General features: G+C 46.8%; 1 protein-coding gene across 5 annotated transcripts in view; it reads left to right on the top strand.

Moving 5' to 3' along the window:
• CEP131 (centrosomal protein 131) overlaps window positions 1-26,013 on the top strand; it is a 377,073-nt gene that overhangs the window by 93,497 nt on the left and 257,563 nt on the right. For all 5 annotated transcript variants that reach the window (XM_063961104.1, XM_063961102.1, XM_063961103.1 and 2 more), the window contains exons 10-16: window positions 10,000-10,162; window positions 15,320-15,414; window positions 15,506-15,673; window positions 16,301-16,501; window positions 22,413-22,550; window positions 22,855-22,980; window positions 25,536-25,652. In XM_063961104.1, the coding sequence (XP_063817174.1) occupies window positions 10,000-10,162; window positions 15,320-15,414; window positions 15,506-15,673; window positions 16,301-16,501; window positions 22,413-22,550; window positions 22,855-22,980; window positions 25,536-25,652 (1,008 nt within the window). The remainder of the gene's footprint in view (window positions 1-9,999; window positions 10,163-15,319; window positions 15,415-15,505; window positions 15,674-16,300; window positions 16,502-22,412; window positions 22,551-22,854; window positions 22,981-25,535; window positions 25,653-26,013) is intronic.

The raw sequence follows: 26,013 nt of genomic DNA, 5'->3' as shown, positions 1-26,013 counted from the left end.
CTTTTCAGCCACGTCTGGGTTCACTCACAGGTGGATCGCTGGGGATGGGGTATTACTCAACCCTGTTTGTAGTCCCGAAACCGGACGGTTCGGTCAGGCCCATTTTGAATTTAAAATCCTTAAACCTATACTTAAAAAGGTTCAGTCGCTCAGAGCGGTCATCGCCAGCCTGGAAGGGGGGGATTATATGGTGTCCCTGGACATACCTTCATGTCCCCATATAGCCGCCTCATCAGGCGTTACTGAGGTTTGCTGTACAGGATTGACGTTGCCGTTTGGGCTTTCCACGGCCCCGAGAATTTTCACAAAGGTAATGGCGGAAATGATGGTGCTCCTGCGCAAGCAGGGTGTCACAATTATCCCGTACTTGGACGATCTCCTAATAACACTCTCCCTGAGGGTGTTGCAACAGCACGGCTGGATTCTCAATATCCCGAAGTCACAGTTGGTTCCAACGACTCGTTTGCCTTTCTTAGGCATGGTTCTGGATACAGACCAGAAAAGGGTTTATCTTCAGACGGAAAAGGCCCAAGAACTCGTGTCTTTGGTCAAGGACCTATTGAAGCCAAAAAGGGTGTCGGTGAATCACTGCACTCGAGTTCTGGGAAAGATGGTGGCGACTTACGAGGCCATTCCATTCAGCAGGTTTCATGCGAGAACTTTTCAATGGGACCTTCTGGACAAGTGGTCCAGGTCTCATCTACAGATTCATCAGATGATCACCCTGTCCCCCAGGGCAAGGGTATCTCTCCTGTGGTGGCTGCAGAGTGCTCACCTTCTGGAGGGTCGCAGGTTCGGCATTAAGGACTGGGTTCTGGTAACCACGGACGCGAGCCTCCGAGTTTGGGGAGCAGTCACACAGGGGAGAAACTTCCAGGGTCTCTGGTCAAGCCAGGAGGCTTGTCTTCACATCAACGTACTGGAGTTGAGGGCCATATACAACGGCCTTCGTCAAGCGGAGACTTTGCTTTGCGACCTACCGGTTCTGATTCAGTCAGACAACATCACCGCAGTGGCTCATGTAAACCGCCAAGGCGGAACAAAGTGCAGAGTGGCAATGGCAGAAGCCACCAGGATTCTTTGCGGGGCGGAAAATCATGTAAGCGCTCTGACGGCAGTCTTCATTCCGGGAGTGGACAACTGGGAAGCAGACTTCCTCAGCAGACACGATCTACATCCAGGAGAGTGGGGACTTCATCAGGAAGTCTTCGCAGAGATTGCAGGTCAGTGGGGACTGCCTCAGATACACATGATGGTGTCACGCCTCAACAAAAAGCTACTGAGGTATTGCGCCAGGTCGTGGGACCCTCAGGCAGTAGCAGTGGACGCCCTGGTAACACCGTGGGTGTTCCAGTCGGTCTATGTGTTTCCTCCTCTTCCTCTCATCTCCAAGATATTGAGAATCATAAGACGAAGAGGAGTACAGACAATTCTCATTGTTCCTGATTGGCCTCGAAGGGCCTGGTATCCGGATCTGCAGGAAATGCTCACAGAAGATCCGTGTTCTCTTCCTCTCAGAGAGGACCTGTTACAACAGGGGCCCTGTCTGTTCCAAGACTTACCGCGGCTGCGTTTGACGGCATGGCGGTTGAACGCCGGATCCTAGCGGAAAAGGGCATTCCGGATGAGGTCATTCCTACTCTGATAAAGGCTAGGAAGGACGTGACAGCAAAACATTATCACCGTATATGGCGGAAGTATGTCTCTTGGTGTGAGTCCAGGAATGCTCCTCCGGAAGAATTCCATCTGGGCCGTTTCCTTCACTTCCTACAGACTTGAGTGAATTTGGGCCTAAAATTAGGCTCCATTAAGGTTCAGATTTCGGCCCTATCCATTTTCTTTCAGAAGGAATTGGCTTCTCTTCCGGAAGTACAGACTTTTGTGAAGGGAGTGCTGCATATCCAGCCTCCTTTTGTACCTCCAGTGGCACCCTGGGACCTTAACGTGGTGTTGCGTTTCCTTACGTCTCACTGGTTTGAGCCTCTGAAAACGGTGGAATTAAAGTATCTCACTTGGAAAGTGGTCATGTTGTTGGTCTTGGCTTCGGCAAGGCGAGTGTCGGAATTGGCGGCTTTATCTCACAAAAGCCCCTATCTGGTTTTCCATGTGGATAGAGCAGAGTTGCGGACTCGTCCTCAATTTTTGACCAAGGTGGTTTCATCTTTTCAATTGAACCAACCTATTGTGGTGCCTGTGGCTACGCGGGACTTGGAGGATTCCGAGTCCCTTGATGTGGTAAGGGCGTTGAAAATGTATGTAGCCAGAACGGCTCGGGTGAGGAAAACAGAGGCTCTGTTTGTCCTGTATGCAGCCAACAAGGTTGGCGCTCCTGCTTCTAAGCAGACTATTGCTCGCTGGATCTGTAACACGATTCAGCATGCTCATTCTACGGCTGGATTGCCGGTACCAAATTCGGTAAAGGCCCATTCCACTAGGAAGGTGGGATCTTCTTGGGCGGCTGCCCGAGGTTTCTCGGCATTACAGCTTTGCCGAGCAGCGACTTGGTCAGGTGCAAAGATCTACAAGTTTGATACCCTGGCTGATGAAGACCTCATGTTTGCTCAATCGGTGCTGCAGAGTCATCCGCACTCTCCCCGCCCGTTTTGGAGCTTTGGTATAATCCCCATGGTCCTTACGGAGTCCCCAGCATCCTCTAGGACGTAAGAGAAAATAAGATTTTAAACCTACCAGTAAATCTTTTTCTCCTAGTCCGTAGAGGATGCTGGGCGCCCCTCCCAGTGTGGTCTACATTCTGCAAGACTTGTATATGGTTTCTGCTTACATAAGGGTTATGTTACAATTTTGATCAGTCTCGGGCTGATGCTGTTTTGTTTCATACTGTTGACTGGTTCGTATATCCATGTTATACGGTGTGGATAGTGTGGGCTGGTATGAATCTTGCCCTTAGATTAACAAAAATCCTTTCCTCGTACTGTCCGTCTTCTCTGGGCACAGTTTCTCTAACTGAGATCTGGAGGAGGGGCATAGAGGGAGAAGCCAGTGCACACCCATATCTAAAGTTCTTTTTAGTGCCCATGTCTCCTGCGGATCCCGTCTATTCCCCATGGTCCTTACGGAGTCCCCAGCATCCTCTACGGACTAGGAGAGAAAGATTTACCGGTAGGTTTAAAATCTTATTTTTTGTTTGGTGCTACAGGAGCCGGACCGTGGTCAATGGGCTGATGGTTTTTAGCAGCCATAAGCTTTTTTTATTTTATTTTTATTGTCTTACTATTTTTTTTTTGAGCAATCTTTCTAAAAGCAATCTTTCTAAAAGCGCCGGGTTGCGACAACGCTTACCCACATGTACAGTGCTGTTTTGGTGGTCGTCTGTGTAGGATGTACTAGCAAGTCTAACAGACGTTACCAGGCTGTGTCCGGAGCACGGGGAGAAGGTAAGGCATCTGTTCCGCTTAGTAGGGGAAACGCGAGACACAGCCACACTGTTCGGGATGGAGACTACCGAACAGTTGCTGACACGGCTGCCACCTCAGGTGCACCAGTGGTAGGCCTCAGGGATCATAGGCTCCAGGGATAGTATGAGGCCACAATCCCTAGGGTTGATGTCAACAGTAGCGAGTAAGATGCTCCCTTGGTCGCCCCTCCCCCCCGGTTCATGACCAGTTTCCTCCGAGTTTCCCGCCATGAACGGAGTTCCTGCTTCCATCTGAGACATTGTGTATCTAAAAGGACCCAGTCGCAGCATAGGCGGCTGTGTGGTTGGTGCAGCAGTGTTCACTTGTACGTCTGTGTTCACTGTAGGTTCACGGGGCGATTGTGTACACTAAAAGCGTCTGGATCCACTCGGCGTTCACTAACGTATTGATCGATCCTGGAAGTGGGGTGAAGTCTCCCTGGATCCCACTTTCCTGAGCCGGGTGATACAGCACTAAGTCTCTATCTACCTTTGAGTACGAATAGTTGGATAAGTGCCTGATGCATAGGAGTCTGTAAACCATTACTGCTGTTTTTTTCGCTGTGCGACTGAATATGTTTAAACTCCTATATAAGGTAATATGTTTCTCCTACATACTTGAAATGTATCTGTAGCTGATTATGTGCTCATATTGCTTATTATACTAATGTATAACCTGTGACTGATTGCTAGTGTGATTGCTGACTTTACTAATAATTCTGTCAGTCTACTGTGTGTTCCTATCCTCAATGCTGGTGCAAAGCAGGGAGGGATCGGATTGTACAGGTATGTCACTTTTACAAAATTTAATGTGATTGCACTCACAAATGTATCACACATGTAGTAAACTGTACAGGTGTGTGATTTATTTATCATGTCTAAGAGAGGCAAGGGTGAGGAGGATACACCCTCCACAGCAGCACCAACACTCATTTCATGTTTGTCTTGCAAAGCTGGGTTAACCTCTCAGGATCTGGTTCAAAATGGATTATATGCAAATTGTTTTAGCTTACACCAAAGCCTCTTAAATACGCCCGAGGCAGGCACAGGTTCAAGTTGAACCTCCATGGGCTACTTTTGCACAGACATTATCCAGTATATAACCCTTACATGCAACATTCTACCTGGGGTTTATCACATCCAGCACAGGAATTGTCAGCCTCTCAGCATAAGCAGGCTGAAAGGCCAGTGGTAAGTAAATCACATAGACATGAATCTACATCTTCACAGTCTACACATGTTTCAGATGAGGACTTGTCGGAGGATGAGGACTCATTGCACTCCGGGTCTGCATACAGAGACGAGAAGGAAGGCCTCAGCTCAGTGGACATCCCTGAGCTAATTGGTGCCATGTAAGCCATTCTATCCCTAGAGGAGGCAGCATAGCCTTTGTTAAAATCTAAGGCACCTGTGTTTAAACGTCCCAAAACAGTTAGGACTGAGTTTCTGGGTCAGAAAAGCTGATGGAAATTATGCAAGAGGCCTGGGTTACGCCCAGTAAGAAGTTTAGAATCTCAAAGAAATGGAATTCCCATTATCCTCTTCCGGCTGGGGACTGTTTAAAAAGGGAGGTGGCTCCCAAAGTAGATACGCATGTCATTCGATTGGTGCGAAAATCTACATTACCTCTGCCTTCAACATCATTACATGATGTCACAGATAGGAAAATAGATGGTTTTCTAAAAACCATCTTCTTTGTCTGGTGCAATCATAAGTTCAGCCATGGCTTCAGCCTGGATGGCAAAAGCAGTGGCAGCCTGGGCTGATGCATTGGAGGATGATCTTTCAATGGCATCTAGAGAGCAAAAATCCCATATTGCACATATCATACAGGCGGCTGTTTTTAAGGAAGACGCAGCTTTGGATATGGGTACAATTGCCTCTCAAGCAACAGACTCAGCAGTAGCAACTCGCAGAGCGGTTTGGCTATGTACATGGAAATCTGACTCAGAATCTAAGAAGGTTCTGGAGTCTTTGCCTTTTACTGGAGATATTCTTTTTGGTAAAGAATTAAACTATATTTTGGAGTCAGAAGCAGATCCAAGAAAGTAAAGTTTCCTTCCACACACAAATCCAAGCCTAGATTTCCAGGTTTTCGGCTCTTTCGGACTCAAGGAAAAGCAAAAGGAAAGGGTTATGGCAAACAGTCTCAATCTGACAAGTCTGGTAAGACTAAAAAGCATTGGGCTACCAGATGACCGGCTTCCAAATCAGAAGATAAGCCATCAGCCTGATGGTGCGGGCCTCCAGGATGGGAAGCCTACTTCTTCAGTTTGCACAGATCTGACAGCAGTCTACTACAGATGCCTGGGCGCAAGAAGCGGTATCTCACTGTTATGCGTTTGAGATCATCCTGCGCAATGAGGACAGGGTTTTTATTCCAACCTGTTTCTAATCCAGAAGCCAGATGGGTCGTTCTGGCCCATACTCAATCTCAGTGCTGAACAAGTACATTTGGGTGCCTCGGTTTCATACGGAGACTTTACGTTCCATTATTTTGGCCATGGAGCCGGGGTTTCATACGGAGAGTTTACGTTCCATTATTTTGGCTATGGAGCCGGAGGATTTTATGGTATCCCTGGATATCCAGTATGCTTACCTGCATGTTCCTATAGCACTGTCCCGTCAGCGCTATCTCAGGTTTGCTATCCTCCACCATCATTTTCAGTTTCAGGCCCTACCATTTGGACTGGCCACAGCTCCCAGAGTATTCACCAAACTTATGGTGGTAATGGCATCTTATCTTCGTCAGCAGGGGATAAGGATATTTCCATACCTCAACGACTTTATTAATCCTGGCACAATCTCAGGCATTGCTTCTGTGTCATCCTCATCAGACAATAGCTTGTTTACAGAGAAATGTTTGGCTCATAAATTGGGCAAAGTCGTCCCTGGTTCTGTCACAATGGATGACTCATTTGGGGGCTGTGAAGGATTCAGGTCTTCAGAGAGTAATTCTACCTCTGAACAAAATACCCATAATTCAGTCAATGATTCAGGAGCTGCTATACAGTTAAAGGGTATCCATTCATGCTGCAATGTGTGTGATGGGATTTGATGGTGTCGACATTCGACATGGTGGAGTATGCTCAGTTCCACTCAAATCCTCTGCAATGTCTGATCCTTTTCCAAATTGAATGGTTTTCGTCAGACAATAAAAAACGCAGACTATGGTCCTTCCTCTGGCACTAAGGAGGTCATTAGCCTAGTGGCTATAGACATCCCATCTGGACAAAGGGAGACCCTTTTGGATATCAGATTGGAAAATAAATATTTTGGAACTTCGGGCCATATATATGGCACTTATTCAGGCAAAGGACATCCTTCAGGGGAAACCAGTTCCGTTCAAATCCGCTCAGACAATGCAACGGCAGTAGCGTACCTCAACCATCAGGGAGAAACTCACAGCAAAAAAGCAATGGAGGAGGTAAGTCACACGTTAAAGTGGGCAGAACTTCATCATCCAGCCTTGTCCGCAGTGTTCATTCCGGGAGTCCTAAACTGGGAAGCGGATTTTCTCGACACACCATTCATGCAAACGAATGGGCTTTACACCCAGAGGTCTTCCAAACTCTGGTAGACAAGTGGGGGTTACCGGAGATAGCTCTCATGGCGTCCCGTCAGAACAACAAAGTTCCCGCATATGGGTCAAGAATTAAGGATTCCAAAGCGACCTTTGTGGATATGCTGTCAGTGAGATGGGACTTTTCATCTGGGCTATATGTTTCCACCAATCGCCCTGTTACCCAGGGTGATGCGATAGGCAAAATAAGGAAAGGGCGCCGTAATACTAATAGCTCCGGCTTGGTCCAAAAGACATTGGTACACAGATCTGCAGAGGATGTCGATGGATGCTCCATTCCTACTCCCTCAACGTCCAGATCGACTATCTCAGGGTCCTTGCTATCACAAGCACCTGGATCGACTGTCTTTGACGATGTGGCTCTTGAGACTTCCATCCTGAAAGCAAGAGGAGTCTCACAACAGGTAATTCAAACATTTATTACCGAATATGGCAAGCCTATATTCAATGGTGCAGTGACTGGTATTTGACCCTAGGTCTTTCAGAGTTTCCAGAGTCTTAGCATTCCTTCAGGCAGGAATGGACAAAGGTTTATGGGTGGCTTCCTTGAGAGCGCAAGTGTCAGAATTGATGGTATGGTTCCAAATTAAAATTGCTAACCCTACAGTATGTGCACACTTTTTTCCAGGGAATGCTACACATTCAACCTCCTTTTGTTCCTCCTACAGAGCCTTGGGACTTAAGTTTAGTTCTAAAGGCCCTTAAAGTTGCCCCATTTGAACCACTAAAACGAGTGGATCTCAAATGGTTGACAGCTTAAGTTCTCATTCTACTGGCCATCGCTTCAGCTAGAAGAGTTTCAGATTTAGAGGCATTGTTATGTCGCCCTCCTTTTCCTTTTTTTTCTCCAGATAGAGCGGTTCTCAGAACCAAATCTGGGTATCTTCCTAAGGTGGTGTCTAAATTCCACCTTAACGAAGAAATTGTAGTCCCGGCATTTCAAGGGCCGGACCTTTCAGCGGGAGACGCATCGTTGGACGTAGTCCGTGTTTTAAGGATCTACATGGATCGTACCAGTGCCATCAGAAAAACGGACGAACTCTTCGTTCTCTACGGATTTTAAAAGCGAGGATGGCCTGCTGACAAGCAGACACTGGCGAGATGGCTTTGGATGACGATTTTAGATGCATATTCTCAAGCTGATCTCCCTGTGCCGGCTAATGGGGGTCATTCCGAGTTGACCGTAGCTGTGCTAAATTTAGCACAGCTACGATCATCTTCCCTGACATGCGGGGGGACGCCCAGCACATGGCTAGGCCGCCCCGCATGTCAGTCCGGCCCCCTCCGCCCTCCCCCCGCACAAATACAGCTGCATCGCACAATGGCGATGCTTTTGTATTTGTGGAGTAACTCCCGGCCAGCGCAGCTCCTGCGGCTGGCCGGGAGTTGATCATCGCTGCCACTGGCCGCAGCGGCTGCATGAGACGTCACGCAATCGCCGCTGCCAGCCCCCCCCCAACGGTCTGGTGACGCCTGCGTTGGCCGGACCGTGCCCCCAAAACGGTGGCTTAACACCGCTGTCCAGCCCCCTCCCGCCCTGCGACCGCCTCTGCCTGTCAATCAGGCAGAGGTGATCCCTACTGAACGACTGCTTGTGCAATTCTGACCCGATCGCTGCGCTGCGATAAACTGTAGCGAGCGCTCGGGTCGGAATGACCCCCAATATCTCTGCTCACTCCACTGTTAAGGTTGGTCCGTCATGGGCAGCACAACGTGGTGCTTCAGCAGAACAGATATGTAAGGCAGCCACATGGTCTTCCATTAACACATTCATTAGACATTATGCCTTTGATACCTTTGCCTCTCAGTCATGGATGGTTCCTGTGAGTAGTGACATAGACTATAGTAACCATGGATTCCAGTCTTTCCTTTTGTAGAGCACTAGCATTGGGTCTTTGGTCCAGTACTGATGCAGGACTTTCTATAAATGTCCTCAAGCTCCAAGCAATTTGCCTTGCTCTGCTGAGGACATTTGCTTACGGATTCAGTCTGACAATGCCATGGCTGTAGCATATGTAAATCGCCAGTGGGTACCCGCAGTGCATTGGCAATGGCAGAGACTACCAGGATTTTTTGTTGGGCAGAGAGATTTTTCCAGTAATATCGGAAGTTTTCATCCCAGCAGTAGAGAGAAAAGTAGAAAGTCTCTGTATCCTGATTTGTTCAACCAGTTTGTATGGCGCAAGAGGCTGCCAGAAGTGGAGCTAAAGGTTTCTCGGCTAATCCACAAAGTGCAGCACTTTTGATCTGGTGGATGCTTTAAAAACACCTTGGCCATTCTGGCTAGCGTATCTCTCCCCATCCATTCTTCCGGTTCCCCGGGCTCTCAATAAAATCAAGGCAGGAAAGACTGGTGTCATCCTGGTGGGTCCGGATTGGCCTTGGAGGGCTTGGTATGCCGACGTCCTTCTATTAGCAGCAGAACCTCTATGGCGACTTAGTGCGTTGGTGGAGCAGTTCTCTTGTTCCATCTAGAGGACACTGCCTTCCCTCCCCTTGTTGTTGTTGTTGTTGTTGTTGTTGTCGTCGTCTACCTCCTCCTCCCCGTGGTCTCCTCCTCCTCCCCACCCGTCGTCTCCTCCTCCTCCCCCCCGTCGTCTCCTCCTCCTCCTCCTCCTCCCCGTCGTCTCCTCCTCCCCCCCGTCGTCTCCTCCTCCTCCTCCTCCCCGTCGTCTCCTCCTCCTCCTCCTCCCCGTCGTCTCCTCCTCCTCCTCCCCGTCGTCTCCTCCTCCTCCTTGTCGTCTCCTTCTCCTCCCCTATTAGCATACAAACAAGTGTAGTTTTATGTGCCGACTCCTCACAGTGCCCTCTACACTACACTCCTGTGAAGATCAGTGTCCCCCAAACAAATTTAAAGGTAAATACCAAAAATCCTATTTTCATCAATGCAGTGGCGGTATATTAGTTGAAAAAAATTCAGCCGGTAATTGTATTGGTGATGATAAAGAAAAGTTACACAGGTAATTTTTTAAGCATCTTCAATTGTGTACTGGCTCCACAGGAACTCCAGCTGAAGCGGGCACAGAAAGTGCTGGAAACCAAAAAAGTAGCAGAGGATGAGCTGGCTCTGCTGGCACAGAGCGGGAAGGTGGGAAAGAAGAAAGCTAGCAGGAATCTGGCAAATTCACCATTGGGGAGAAGCAGCAAGTCCAACAATAATATAGGTAAGATACGCCGCAGAAGTCCACAGCATTTCAGTATGGTTTTTTATGTAACATATTTGATATATTTAAGGTTCCATGCAAAGGAAGATGATCACTAAATATCTTTCTCGTACGTCCTAGTGGATCCTGGGGTCCACATTAGTACCATGGGGTATAGACTGGTCCACCAGAAGCCATTGGCACTTTAAGAGTTTTAGAGTGTGGGCTGGCTCCTCCCTCTATGCCCCTCCTACCAGACTCATTTAGAAAATGTGCCCATTGGAGCCGGTCACAGCTAGGAGAGCTCTCCAGAGTTTTCTTAGTAAAGTTTAGTTTTAGAGTTTATTATTTTACAGGGAGGCTGCTGGCAACAGCCTCCCTGCATCGAGCATAGTGCGGCGCTGTGAGGGGCGCCCTGAGTCAGCACTTATACCCTATACTGGTCACACAGCCTGTCGGGGTCCCGGATCTCAGCCAGCATCAATCCTCAGCCAGTATGATCCTGTGAAGAGCAGGAAGACATTGCCATTTTGGGGGCAGAGCTTCTCCTCAGAGCGGACCCAGCAGCGTTTCAGCTCCATTTTCCTGCCTGCACAGTGCTGTCCGTGAAGAGCAAGTCCCTCCACAGCAACTCCAGCTATCTATCACGGTACCAGGGGGTTGTAGAAGGGGGGAGGGGGAGGAGGCTGTAAAACGACTGTGTAACCTATTACGGTGCGCAGTCAGCGCTGATAGGGGGTCTCCCTTTTATATTAAAAGCGCTGTGTGTGGGTTGGCTCATATCTCTGTGTCTCTCTTGCCATTCTTGGGGGTAAAACTCTGTCTACCCTCCCCTGTGTGTGTGTGTGGAGTGTCTGTGGTCTCCATTAAGCAATGTCCAGGGACTCTGTGTCATATGCTACAGAGGATATGTCCTCTCAGGATGATCACATTCCATGTAATCAGGATTGCACTGGTTTAGCACAGATTCCAGCAAGGGAGCCTGAGTGGTTATCCTCTATCAAATCTATGATTTCTCAGATTTCAAATAGGGTTGCACAAAATGAATCTGCAACTCAGGCTTTACAGAACTCTATGGCAGTCTGGCCCAGTTCTGGTACATCAGGACTTCCCGCTGTATATTCACATAAGCGTGCTCTTGCTCAGATCATGCAGTATGATAACGATACAGATTCTGATACTGCAGACGGTAACGGGGATGTGTTGCGGGGGGCTGCATCTCTTGCAAAAGGGGTGCAGTTGATGATAGAGGCTATTAGGGATGTCTTGAATATTGCTGATACAACACACGAGCAGGTTGAGGAGGCTTACTTCACTGAAAATAAGAAAGCCTCGCTAACCTTCCCTGCGTCAAAAGAATTAAATGCTATATTTGAAAAGGACTGGGAAAACACGGATAAAAAATTTCAGATACCTAAAAGGGTTCTGGTAGCATTTCCTTTCCCAGTAGAGGATAGAAAAAAATGGGAAAACCCGCCTATTGTTGACGCGTCAGTATCCAGACTCTCAAAAAAGGTTGTTCTACCTGTTCCAGGATCTACCGCCTTCAAAGAGCCGGCTGATCGTAAAATTGATAATACACTCAAATCCATGTACACGGCTTCTGGGGCGATCCTGCGTCCCACTATTGCCAGTCCTTGGATTGCCAAACCTATAGCAAAGTGGTCCGGCACGTTACTTGAGGACTTGGATGCTATGGAGAAATGTGATCCATGAAAGACCTGGGTTGCATGGCTGCGGGGATTTCCTCCATGTCTGTATCAGCTCGTCGAGGACTGTGGTTGCGCCAGTGGTCTGCCGACGCGGAATCCAGTAAAAGTGTGGAGACCCTACCCTACACAGGTCAGGCTCTCTTTGGGGAAGCGTTAGATATGTGGATCTCCGCGGCTACGGCTGGTAAGTCACCCTTTTTTCCCTCAGCTACACCTGCTCCGAAGAAACCCTTTTCTTCAGTTACATCACAGCCCTTTCGGTCTAACAAGCCCAGAAAGACCAAGCCGTCCAACACCTTCTTTCGGGGAGGTTGGCCCAAGTTCAATAAACCTGCGGCTTCAGGTTCCCAGGAACATAAACCTGCTTCAGGTACACCAAAGTCCTCCGCTTGACGATGGACTGCACGCCCCGGAGGTGGGGCCGGTGGGAGCGAGACGCAGACATTTCAGTCATGTCTGGGTGTCCTCTGGCCTGGACCCCTGGGTGCAAGAGATTTTTGTCCCAGGGGTACAGGCTGGAATTTCAAAATCTCCCTCCTCACCGATTTTTCAGATCAGGCTTGCCAGCTCTGCTGGCAGACAGGACTGTCCTGCAAGAAGCCGTCCAGAAGTTGGTGGAGGCACAGGTTATTGTACCAGTACCTCCTCATATGCAAAACAAAGGTTACTATTCGAAGCTTTTCGTGGTACCGAAACCGGATGGTTTGGTCAGGCCCATTCTGAACTTGAACTCCCTCAGAAAGGAGTTTAGGGATTTTAAGTTCAGAATGGAGTCTCTAAGGGCAGTGATATCAGGTCTGGAGGAGGGGGTATTCCTAGTATCCCTGGATATCAAGGATGCGTACCTCCACATTCCGATATGGCTGCCGCATCAAGCTTATCTTCGATTCGCATTGTTGGACTGTCACTTCCAGTTCCAAGCCCTCTCATTCATGCTCTCCACAGCACTGAGGGGATTCACCAAGGTGATGGCGTAAATGATGATTCTCCTCCGCAGACGGGGTGAACATAATTCCGTATCTGGACGATCTGCTGATGAAGGCATCGTCCAAGGAGAAGCTGTTACAGTCCATAACACTCACGACCCAGCTTTTCAGGGAACATGGTTGGATCCTGAATCTTCCAAAATCACAATTGGAACCAACCAGAAGGTTGTCCTTTCTGGGAATGATCCTCGACACGGAGGTGCAAAGGGTGTTTCTCCCAGAGGAAAAGGCGTTGGTGATTCAAACGATGGTCCGGGATGTCCTGAAGCCAGCCCGGGTGTCAGTTCATCAGTGCATTCGCCTGCTGGGGAAGATGGTGGCCTCTTATGAGGCTCTGCAGTACGGGAGGTTTCATGCTCTGTCCTTCCAACTGGATCTCCTGGACAAGTGGTCGGGATCCCATCTACACATGCACCAGAGAATACGTCTGTCGCCAAAGGCCAGGATTCCACTCCTCTGTTGGCTGCAATTACCTCACCTTCTGGAGGGCCGCAGGTTCGGGATTCAGGACTGGATCCTTCTAACCACGGATGCAAGTCTCCGGGGCTGGGGCGTAGTCACTCAAGGGGAAACCTTCCAAGGAAGGTGGTCAAGTCTGGAAGCCGGCCTGCCGATAAACATTCTGGAATTAAGAGCCGTCTACAACGGTCTTCTCCAAGCGTTCTATCTTCTGAGAAATCTGTCCATTCAAGTGCAGTCGGACAATATGACAATGGTGACTCGCATAAACAGGGCGGAACGAAGAGCAGAGCTGCAATGGCAGAGGTAACAAGAATCATCCTCTGGGCAGAAAAGCACGCATTGGCGCTGTCAGCAATCTTCATTCCGGGAGTAGACAACTGGAAAGCGGACTTCCTCAGCAGACACGATCTCCATCCAGGGGAGTGGGGTCTCCATCTGGAGGTGTTCAAGGAAATAACAGACCTTTGGGGGTTATTCCAAATAGACATGATGGCCTCTCATCTCAACAAGAAGCTTTGACGCTATTGTTCCAGGTCGAGTGACCCACAAGCAGTGGCAGTGGACGCCCTGCTGTCTCCATGGGTGTTCCAGTTGGTGTACGTGTTTCCATCACTCCCACTCATTCCAAGAGTTCTAAAGCTCGTAAGGAGAATAAGAGTTCAAGCGATCTTTATTGCTCCAGACTGGCCAAGGCAGGCTTGGTACGCGGACCTTCTGAATCTCTTGCAGGAAGAGGCCTCTTCCTCTTCGGGAGGACCTGCTGCACAAGGGGCTGTTCGCCTATCAAGACTTACCACGGCTACGTTTGCCGGCATGGAGGTTGAACGCCTGATACTAGCTCGGAAGGGCATTACGAACAAGGTTATTCCGACCCTGATACAGGCTAGGAAAGGACTTAACGTCTAAACATTGCTATCGAATTTGCAAAAAATATGTAACTTGGTGTGAGTCCAAAAAAATTCCTGCGGTGGAGTTTCAACTGGGACGGTTTCTCCTCTTCCTACAAGCTGGTGTGGATATGTGCCTGAGGCAGGGATCTGTGAAGGTCCAGATTTCGGCCCTATCCATTTTCTTCCAAAGACAATTGGCTGTACTCCCTGAGGTTCAGACATTTTTAAAGGCTAGATGTTAGGATATTATTATTATTTTTTACTTCATGGATGCCTACAGAGGGGTTGGCCTTCCTGTTTAAATAGAATACTGATAAGATTTGCCATGTGTAATGTATAGTGGACAGCGCTTACAATGTAAAGAAATATTTTGCTTCTTACAATGTAAATGTGTTTTGCCCTGTGTGGCTTGGTTAGAGGAATAACTGCTACATGCTGAATAAAATCCTTAAAATTATTTAAAGTGCCAATATCCAAAGGGAGGCTCTATACACAGTGGCCCTCATTCCGAGTTGTTCGCTCGGTAATTTTCTTCGCATCGCAGCGATTTTCCGCTAATTGCGCATGCGCAATGTTTGCACTGCGACTGCGCCAAGTAAATTTGCTAAGAAGTTTGGTATTTTACTCACGGCATTACAAGGTTTTTTCTATTCGTTCTGGTGTTCGTAATGTGATTGACAGGAAGTGGGTGTTTCTGGGCAGAAACTGGCCGTTTTATGGGTGTGTGTGAAAAAACGCTGCCGTTTCTGGGAAAAACGCGGGAGTGGCTGGAGAAATGGGGGAGTGCCTGGGCGAACGCTGGGTGTGTTTGTGACGTCAAACCAGGAACGAAACTGACTGAACTGATCGCAGTGGCAGAGTAAGTCTCGAGCTACTCAGAAACTGCAAAGAAATTTCTAATCACAATTTAGAGAATCTTTCGTTCGCAATTTTGCTAAGCTAAGATTCACTCCCAGTAGGCGGCGGCTTAGCGTGTGCAATGCTGCTAAAAGCAGCTTGCGAGCGAACAACTCGGAATGAGGGCCTGTGTTCCCAAATGGTTTCACGCAAAAAGGTTTTACAGAAAGCATAGAAATCCTGTTATTTTTGACAGATGTTAACACATTGTTCTTCACTCGGTCTATCTAGAGTCCAGAGGGCAGGATATGTTGGAGAATGACAATTCTGTGGTTCCTCTCTTCAGGCCAGCAGTGGACAGCGCAAACAGTGAGAAAAGTGCACAGGTCTGTTCCTAGGGTGAAAAGTCTTCTTTACTGTTTTTTGTGTTGTAATGTTGAAAATAACTTTTTTTTCACACATTTCTCTGTTCTTCAGACACTCCCTCCACCAGACCACATACTGGGGGGTGTGGATGTTGTAGCCTCTGCACAGTCTAAAACCACTTTAACAGACCTGCTGGACACACTGAAACAGTTAGAAGAGCCTGAACCTCTGCTTCAAACTAAAACAGACACCAAGGACAAGTTTCACTGGATCGATGGGGTAAGATAGTGAATTGATTGGGAATTATCCGTTGTTTTATCAGGCTATTTCCTAGCCTGAATAGTTTTAAACGGTCATTGAAAACCCACCTGTATGTAAAAGTATACTTGTCCTCCGCTTAGCTTTTTTCATACTTCATCCCTCCCATTCTTGCCCTTAGATCCCCTTACTCTTGCTCACCCTTTGTGTCAACTGTCTGTGTGCCACTTTCTCTATAGATTGTAAGCTGCATTGAGCAGGGCCCTCTACCCTCCTGTTTCTCATTACCTACAACTTTTGCTCACCAACTACATCTGCATTAAGCTCTCTGGGGGTAATTCAGAGTTAATCGTAGCAGCAAATTTGTTAGCAGTTGGGCAAACCCATGTGCACTGCAGGTGTGGCAGATATAACATGTGTAGAGAGAGTTAGATGTGTTGAGAGTCGTAGTGTTTCTTGTAATGTTTTGTTTACTGCATTGTACTGTTTTACTATGTACTGTCTTGTTTGTCCTCGATATGGTGCTGCAGACCACATGTGGCAGCATATAAATAAAGGTTAATGATGATAATAATTAATGGCCGAGCCTTTGTCTCTGTATTTTGTAATTTTATATTGCACTGTTGCTAGATTTCTCTTCTCTCCTAGGATGCTGACACGTCTCTGACTGCTGATAACTTGGAGCGACTTAGTCACATGATGCACATTGGTGACAGTGAGCAAAAGGATGTCCAGGACAGGACTTTACTTTCAGAGGCCAAGCTACAGAACATCATTAGTTTTCTGGATGAGATGGAAAGGGCTGAACAGGAAAGGCCTCGATCTTCTGCTTCCAATACTCATAGAGGGGTAAATACATGTCCTTTATTGTATGGTCACTTCCAAGGTCCTGAAACTTATTTAACAAATTCATGTGTTTCTCCTTCGTCCCAGAGGATGCTGGGGACTCCAAAAGGACCATGGGGTATAGACGGGATCCGCAGGAGACATGGGCACTTTAAGACTTTAAATGGGTATGAACTGGCTCCTCCCTCTATGCCCCTCCTCCAGACCTCAGTTAGATTCTGTGCCCAGAGAGACTGGACACACACTAGGGGAGCTCCTACAGAGTTTCTCTAGAAAAGACTTTCTGTTAGGTTTATTGTTTTCAGGGAGCACTGCTGGCAACAGGGTCCCTGCTTCGTGGGACTGAGGGGAAAGAAGCAGACCTACTTCTGTGAGTTAAAGGCTCTGCTTCTTTGGCTACTGGACACCATTAGCTCCAGAGGGTCTGATCACTTGGTATAGCCTAGCTGCTCGTTCCCGGAGCCGCGCCGCCGTCCCCCTCACAGAGCCAGAAGAGAGAAGCCGGGTGAGTAACTGAAGCAAAGAAGACTTCAGTGAAGGCGGCAGAAGACATAAGTCTTGGAGGTACCGTGCAGCGGTCGCGCTGCGCTCCATTGCTCCCGCTCACAAACTGCACTACACGGGTGCAGGGCGGGCGCCCTGGGCAGCAATAAAACCTCTTTTTGGGATCTGGCAAAAAGGTATACAGTGCCCAGGCACTGTATACAGACCCCCGCCAGTTTAAAAATAAGGTGGACTCAAGCGTGCCATTTAGGGGGCGGGGCCTCGTCCTTCCAGCTCTTGTCAACCGCCATCTTCTCTCTCTCTCTTCACAGCAAGCTGCAGAGACGCTGGTCCTGGCCCTTCACTTCTGTCACAAGTAACAGTGTGCAAAAACAGGGGGGGGGGGGCACAGCATATTTGGTGTTGAATATATATATATATATATATAAAAGCGCTGCAAGGTCTGGGGCATTTTATATTCCTTCAGACCGGGTGAGGCGCTGGGTGTGAGCTGGCAAACTCCCTCTCTGTCTTTCTGAAGGGCCTTACTGTGGGTCTGTTCCCTATAGCCCAGTGTGATAGTGGGTGTCTGTACACGTGTGTCGACATGTCTGAGGCTGAATGCTCTTCCCAGGAGGAGGCTGGTGTGGGGGCAGAACAGAATGTGGGAGTAACTCTGTGGAGTGTCTTAAATGCAAGTGTGGCTTCGTTGCATAAGAGATTAGACAAATCGGAGTCTCAGATGAGGGGCTCGCGGACCTGGTATCTACAGCTACCGCGGGTAAGTCATCTTTTCTACCTTTTGTTCCTCCACAGCAAAAGAAAACGCCTCCGTATCAGATGCAGTCCTTTCGGTCTAGTAAATTCAAAAAAGAACGAGGGTGCTCCTTCCTTGCTGCTAGAGGTAAGGGAAGGGGAAAAACTTGCCAAAGTCACAGTTGATTCCGACAACGCGGCTGTCGTTCTTGGGCATGATTCTCGACACTGAACTACAGAGAATTTTTCTCCCGATGGAAAAAGCTCTGGAAATACAGAACATGGTCAAGGGGATTCTGAAACCGGCAAGGGTGTCAATTCATCAATGCACTCGGGTGCTGGGGAAGATGGTGGCGGCCTACGAGGCCATCCCGTTTGGCAGGTTCCATACCAGGGTATTTCAGTGGGACCTGTTGGAGAAGTGGTCTGGGTCTCACCTACACATGCACCGGAAGATAAGCCTCTCTCCCAGGGCCAGGATTTCTCTCCTGTGGTGGCTCTAAAGTTCTCACCTTCTAGAGGGACGCAGGTTCGGGATCCAGGATTGGATCCTGGTGACCACGGATGCAAGTCTCCGAGGTTGGGGAGCAGTCACACAGGGACAAAATTTCCAGGGAAAATGGTCAAGCCAGGAGGCTTGTCTGCACATAAACATTCTGGAATTAAAGGCCATCTACAACGGCCTTCTACCAGCAGAACATCTTCTTCGCGGCCTGCCCGTCGGACAACATAATCGCAGTGGCGCACATAAACCGCCAGGGCGGAACAAGGAGCAGAGCGGCGATGGCGGAGGCCACAAACGTTCTTCGCTGGGCGGAAAAATAGGCAAGCGATCTGTCGGCGGTCTTCATTCCAGGCGTGGACAACTGGGAAGCAGACTTCCTCAGCAGACATGATCTCCATCCAGGAGATTGGGGTCTTCATCAAGAGGTCTTTTGCAGAAGTGACAAGTCTTTGGGGAATTCCTCAAATAGACATGATGGCATCTCGCCTCAACAAGAAACTTCAGACATACTGTTCCAGGTCGAGGGACCCTCAAGCAGTAGCAGTGGACGCCCTAGTGACACTGTGGGTGTATCAGTCGGTCTATGTATTCCCTCCACTTCCACTCATCCCAAAGGTGATACGGATCATAGGAAGAACAAGGGTTCAGGTGATGCTCGTTGTTCCAGATTGGCCACGGAGGGCCTGGTATCCGGATCTTCAGGAATTACTCATAGAAGATCCCTGGCCTCTTCCTCTACGAGAGGATCTGTTACAGCAAGGGCCGTGCGTTTTCCAAGACTTACCGCGGTTGCGTTTGACGGTGTGGCGGTTGAACGCAAAATCCTAGCGCAAAAGGGTATTCCCGGTGAGGTCATCCCCACTCTACTGAAAGCTAGGAAGGAGGTAACGGCGAAGCATTACCACCGTATTTGGAGAAAATATGTGTCTTGGTGTGAATCCAAGAAGGCTCCTACGGAAGAATTTCAGCTGGGTCGGTTTCTCCATTTTTTACAAGCAGGTGTGGATGCGGGCCTGAAGTTAGGCTCCATTAAAGTGCATATTTTGGCCTTATCAATTTTTTTTCAAAGGGAATTGGCCTCGCTTCCAGAAGTACAGAGTTTTGTGAAAGGCGTGCTGCACATCCAACCTCCATTTGTGCCCCCAGTGGCACCATGGGACCTTAACGTGGTGTTACAGTTCCTTATGTCACATTGGTTTGAACCTTTACAAACGGTTGAGTTGAAATTTCTCACTTGGAAAATGGTCATGCTGTTGGCCTTGGCGTCCGCAAGGCGGGTGTCAGAGTTTACGGCTTTGTCTCACAAAAGCCCCTATTTGATTTTCCACGAGGATAGAGCGGAGTTGAGACCTCGTCAACAATTTTTACCCAAGGTGGTTTCTTCGTTTCACATGAACCAACCTATTGTGGTACCTGTTTCTTCTGAGGCCTTGGCTGATTCAAAGTCTCTCGATGTGGGCAGAGCTTTGAAAATTTATGTTGCCAGAACGGCTCGTATTAGGAAAACGGAGGCTCTGTTAGTCCTGTATGCTTCCAACAAGATTGGGGCTCCTGCTTCTAAGCAGACTATTGCACGCTGGATCTGTAATGCGATTCAGCATGCTCATTCTACGGCTGGATTGCCGTTACCGAAATCAGTGAAGGCCCATTCTACCAGGAAGGAGGGCTTATCTTGGGCGGCTGCCCGGGGTGTCTCGGCGCTACAGCTTTGCCGAGCGGCTACTTGGTTGGGTTCAAACACTTTTGCAAAATTCGACAAGTTTGATACCCTGGCTGATGAGGACCTCATGTTTGCTCAATCGGTGCTGCAGAGTCATCCACACTCTCCCACCCGGTCTGGCGCTTTGGTATAAACCCCATGGTCCTTTTGGAGTCCCCAGCATCCTCTAGGACGAAGGAGAAAATAGGATTTTAATACCTACCGGTAAATCCTTTTCTCTTAGTCCGTAGAGGATGCTGGGCGCCCGTCCCAGTGCGGACTCTATCTGCAGTACTTGTTCATGGTTATTGCTTTTGCTACACAAAGATTGTGTTTTAGTTTCGATCAGCCTGTTGCTGATTTTTTGGTTCATGCTGTTAACTGGTTTTAGTTAAATGCCATGTTGTACGGTGTGTTGTGGTGTGAGCTGGTATGTATCTCACCCTTGGTTAACAAAAATCCTTTTCCTCGAAATGTCCGTGTCCCTGGGCACAGTTCCTATAACGGAGGTCTGGAGGAGGGGCATAGAGGGAGGAGCCAGTTCACACCCATTTAAAGTCTTAAAGTGCCCATGTCTCCTGCAGATCCCGTCTATACCCCATGGTCCTTTTGGAGTCCCCAGCATCCTCTACGGACTAAGAGAAAAGGATTTACCGGTAGGTATTAAAATCCTATTTTTTACCCACAATATTTATTCATCTGCAGTAATAGGACCCAGATGATAGATTATATTTTCATGTCTAGTAGACAGGGTATTGGACAAATACACTGCTTCCTCCTCTACTTTATAATTCCTTGCTGCGCTGCTCTTCCCCGTTATTTATTTTTATTTTTTCTCCATTTACATGCCCTACACGGAATTGTACACAGATTTTTGAACATTCTTTTTTATTTTAACTTATTTTATTGCTGCATAATGTGGGTGGGTGACAGGGGTGTGATTTGCAACTTAAGGCCAGTACAGACAGGAGAGATGTGTGCTGAGCGATCTTAACACAGACCGCTCAGCACACATCCCCCCCCCCCCCCCCCCCCCCCCCTCAATCTAGCACAGGCAATATAAACCAAGAATAGTGAAGCCAAGTGGTGCAAGTTATCATATCCAGTAATATATGTTAGAATTAGCCTACACAATTGTGAGGTACCAGAACAATCCAAACTTCAAATAGGTAGCGATACACTTTCCATTAGACAATGGATACTACAAAAAATAATAGAACACAGAACATAGTGCAATCCTATTGATGAAAAGGTGTATCTTTTATTAGTTACTGTTCCCACTCACATCAACGAAGCTGATAAATTTGCATGTAGAAATCAGAATTCTGAACATAACTGGTTCCACTTCATAAATATGTTGAAAACATATTCTCCATTGGACACTTAAAATAAGAGAGAGTGCAATTTCTTTATTACGTGGAGTTGGACTGATTGGGGTATTCAAACAATCAGTCCAACTCCATCGCTATCGCTGGGGGGCATACACACGACAGATCCGTGCTTAAAATCTAAGCAATCTAGCCGGATTGTTTAGATTTTAAACACGGATCTCTCTGTATGTACCCCCCTTTATTCATCTGTTTTCTCCCAGACCTCTGTTCCCTGCTAAAGCCACTGGGTTTATAGGGCCTAATTCAGAGTTGATCGCAGCAGCAAATTTGTTAGCAGTTGGGCAAAACCATGTGCACTGCAGGGGGGGCAGATGTAACGTGTAGAGAGAGTTAGATTTGGGTGTGGTGTGTTCAAACTGAAATCTAAATTGCAGTGTAAAAATAAAGCAGCCAGTATTTACCCTGCACAGAAACAAAATAACCCACCCAAATCTAACTCTCTCTGCCACACTTGCAGTGCACATGGTTTTGCCCAACTGCTAACAAATTTGCTGCTGCGATTAACTCTGAATTATCCCCCCATAGACCAGGAAGGCTGAACAGCAACTACATTCCCCTCAAAGTGACCCAGTGATCTGGAAGTCTTTCAGAATGCCCAGACTCCCTTGGAGGGTCAAAGTGCAGAGAGCAGCAAGTATTAAACTGTGCTCCATGACAGGCCAATAAGAGAGAAAAACACAAAAACACTTTCTCTTAATTTGCTACTCTCTTATTTACTATCTGTTAATATGCATCAACACTTAACACCTAATGACATATTTGCTTTCACTTTCTTTAGTTGCTGTGGGTTCACCAGTTTACTGGTTATTGTAAAGGTTTTGGGAAAACGTTTGGCTATAGTTCCTACAGCACATACATGCATTCATGGTTTTGCTAACTTAATAGACTAAGGAAATAAACCCATTGGTCAGATTATCTTGGCAAACCCTACAGATGTCACTAAGCTCTCATTGAGGCATACAAACCTCTGGTGTGGGACTATGCCTGTTTAATTCAGCAAGACCAGCACTACAAAATATATTTTTGTTATAATGCAATATCCATTTTTAACATCCTGTTTCGGTTTGTCTTGGTCAAAAGGCTTTGCTATCTGAGGAAGAGTTGACACATCTAGAACAGGCGTCAGCTGTCGCCACAGAGGTGACGAGTTCTATGCTGAAGATGCGATTGGAACTGGAGGAGAAGAGGAAAGCGACGAGTCTCCTACAGACAGCATTAGTGGGTATCTCTTAGGTGCAACTTAGCTTTTTCATGGAAGAGGGAGGGCCATATTTGTTTCTCTGCAATTTGCTGCTGTACACTTCACACTAACATACTGTCCATCAACATTACTCATTTTCCTGCACCCCTTTATGGGGTGCAAAAGAAAATTGGTAATGTTGGTGGTCAAGAAGTACTGCCATTCCGATATTGTGTTACTGCTGTTTCCTTGGAGAGTTCATCTTGGTTTAAACAAACATCTAATGCAGATACTTTATGATAAATGTGATTCTTAATATATTCCGCACATTTCTGTTCACAGGCTCAACAGCGTGAGCTAACTGTGCGACATGTGAAGCAAACAGAAAAAGATCTGGGATACCAGCTGAAACAGCAGAGTGAGCAGTATGAGGCCACAATACAGAGGCACCTGACATTCATAGACCAGGTACTCATGTTTTACTTTGTAAATAATAGAGCAGGAAATGGGAGAACATGAGTGTCCTGTCAGAAATAGCCACTGCCATGCCAAGTATGGTCACGAGTCACTGCGGAACTACAATTTTTTTTATTTTTTTTTATTTAAAAAAAGGTCTTTTTATTAAGAGATTTTGCAGATTACATGGGAATAGAACATAACACATATAAGAAAAGAACATAGGTCTTTGTATGACTAATGAAGATTAATTAGTATGCAAACAAATAGAGCCCAGCATTGACATTAGAATTAACCAATAATGAAACAGTCCGATGATGAACAACTCCGCATAAGCATTTTATAGCTTGTAAAATTTTAATCACATCAAAGTGTAGAACAGGCTAGAAGGGAGTCGGGGTAGGAGTAAGGGAGAGGGAGAGGGGAATGATGGGAAAGAGCAGAAACCAGTCAGTGCGAGTCATCAGCATCAGTATGAATAAGGTGAATAAGCAAATGGCGCTATATAGTTGTAAAAGGAGGTTTGGCCTCTGTCCACGGGTCCAGACATTTACGAAGTGGTCTGGAGTATTCTGTATAAATGAGGTGGTTTGTTCCATTCGATAAGTGGACTACATAGCTTTAATAGTGCCACACAAAGAAGGAGGTGCTGTTGGTTTCCAACACAAAGCAATTTGGCACTTAACTGTATTTAAAATGTGCTCAATCAGTTTCTGCTTTGGGCACAAAGTATGAGGTATGGATCGAGACTGCAAGGTATGTAGGGGAGAGTCAAGAATTTGTCTTTTGACTATTGCTTAATTAAATTGTGAACTTCATCCTAATAGGATCCGATAAGAAGTCATTACCACCAGGGTTCCTTGCTGACTACAGAATCGCCAGCATAGATTTAAAGCAGTAGGGTAAATTGAGGAAAGACGAGTGGGTATTAAGGGGGTCATTCCGAGTTGATCGCACGCTGTAGATTTTCGCAGCGCAGCGATCAGGTTACTACTGCGCATGTGTATACACCGCATTGCGCACGCACGTCGTACGGATACAGACAGCATCCTTACTGTGAAAAGCTTCTAGCAATCCATTCGCACAACCGATCGCAAGGAGATTGACAGGAAGAGGGCGTTAATGGGTGTCAACTGACCGTTTTCTGGGAGTGGTAGGGAAAATGCAGGCGTGTCCAAGCGTTTGTAGGGCGAGTGTCTGACGGCAATTCCGGGACCGGACAGACTGAAGTGATCGCAAGGGCTGAGTAAGTTCAGACCTACTCAGAAACTGCAAAAAACTTTTTTGTTCCGCTCGGCTGCACAAGCGTTCGCACACTTGCAAAGCGAAAATACACTCCCCTAGAGGCAGCAACTATCTGATCGCTGCTCTGGAAAAGTTCTATTTCATTATGTATCAAAGGGAATGCATATAAACTTTACTCTCGTTAGTACTTAGGCCCGCATTCCGAGTTGATCGTTCGCTAGCTATATTTTCAATATTTCAATATTTCAAAATTCAGTATTTCTGATTTTGGTCATTCCTCAGAGGTAAGAGTCTCGCTGACATCGTGATCCCAGGCCAATTCATACATTTCCTTTAGGGGTTGGTTATGGTAGAGAAGCAGAGTGGTAGAAGAGGATTTCATAAGAGTATGATAAGTGTTTTATTTGTAGAAATGTATAAAATATATTTGTGTTTGTGAAAAGAAACTACCATTTTCTAAAAATCGGGCCACATTGATTTGAACTTTGATAACTTTCCCTTTCCAATGAAGATGGGAAAACCTCAAAAGACAAAGCAGTGTCCTACTGACCCTTGTCTTTTATTCTGAAGACCAGTAAACTTGTGGAATTCCCTGACTGGGTATAGTTAACAGTTTGTGTAACGCAGTACAATAAGTGGTGCCCCATCAGCAACTGTCACTTTGAAACTTGGACACATGCTGCAGCCAATCAGATTAGATTGTATTTCACTGTGCAAGACCTTAATGTGGTCTCGGTTCAGGTCATTTTATGATAATGCGATTTGTTGGGATATCAGGAGACGCTCCCTGCTGTTACACTAGTCTGGGGTTGGAGGGGAGATATGATAAACTAATTTACCCCAAAGGTTGAAAACCCATCTAATGCCATTCATCTGGGTTCTAGAAAATTAACTGATCTCCAGTGGCAAGTGTGTCCCATGTATCATGTCCAGGGCCCTGTTTATGAGGGTACGTCATATAAAACTGGTGACACCACTAATGCAGCCATTTTGTAGACTGAATTAATACTAATGGGAGTGCATGGTATCACTAGAAACTGATGTCTGCTTGCACTTCTAATAAGCTGAAGTGTCATACACATTCGTGTTATAATGCGTCCTTAGTCATGACACCAGTTCCTAGTGAATTGGTGGGTTCCAGTCTTCTAAATAACAAGCCTCTATTAAAGAAATGCTGACAGACACTTGTCTTCTGTAGCTTATCTAGTAGCTGTAGTAGAGTGTGTTTTGCAGAATTGTATATGTTCTGTGATCCAAGCTTTATATATTATACTAATTCGCTCAGGTAGCCTAACTTCCTAATATGCTTGACTTTTCCACAGCTCATCGATGACAAGAAAGCCCTGAGCGAGAGGTGTGAGTCACTGGTCAATGAGCTGAAGCAGGTGGATCAGAAGTATGCCAGCAAAATCACCCAGATGCAGGATCAGCATGAAATGGTGAGAGGGGCCACAGTACAACTCTCTTGCCATCGTCTGTGGAGTAATGACTATTATTTATTTTTCTTTATATTGGAGGTAACTGACACGTAGATATTCGTAATGTTGTGTTGCTTGGTTTTATTGGCAATCATAAGAGTCTTTTTCCTCGATATTTCAGGATTTTAGTAATGAAGAACTAGCTCATAAAGTGACATTTCTTGGTAAACTCTGCCCAAAATGTGTGTGTTTTAAAAAAGTGTGATGGAGTATTTCCTTCTCAGTCCATCAAAAATGTATAACCTAAATTCCATGGCTGTTGAATTGAATAATAATGGCAAGTTATACTATATACATGTTAAGTACATTGACAACATAGGTT

This window comes from Pseudophryne corroboree, chromosome 3 (assembly GCF_028390025.1).
Source record: "Pseudophryne corroboree isolate aPseCor3 chromosome 3, aPseCor3.hap2, whole genome shotgun sequence".
Classification (NCBI taxonomy): Eukaryota; Metazoa; Chordata; class Amphibia; order Anura; family Myobatrachidae; genus Pseudophryne; species Pseudophryne corroboree.
This window is presented reverse-complemented; position numbering and strand designations above follow the sequence as displayed.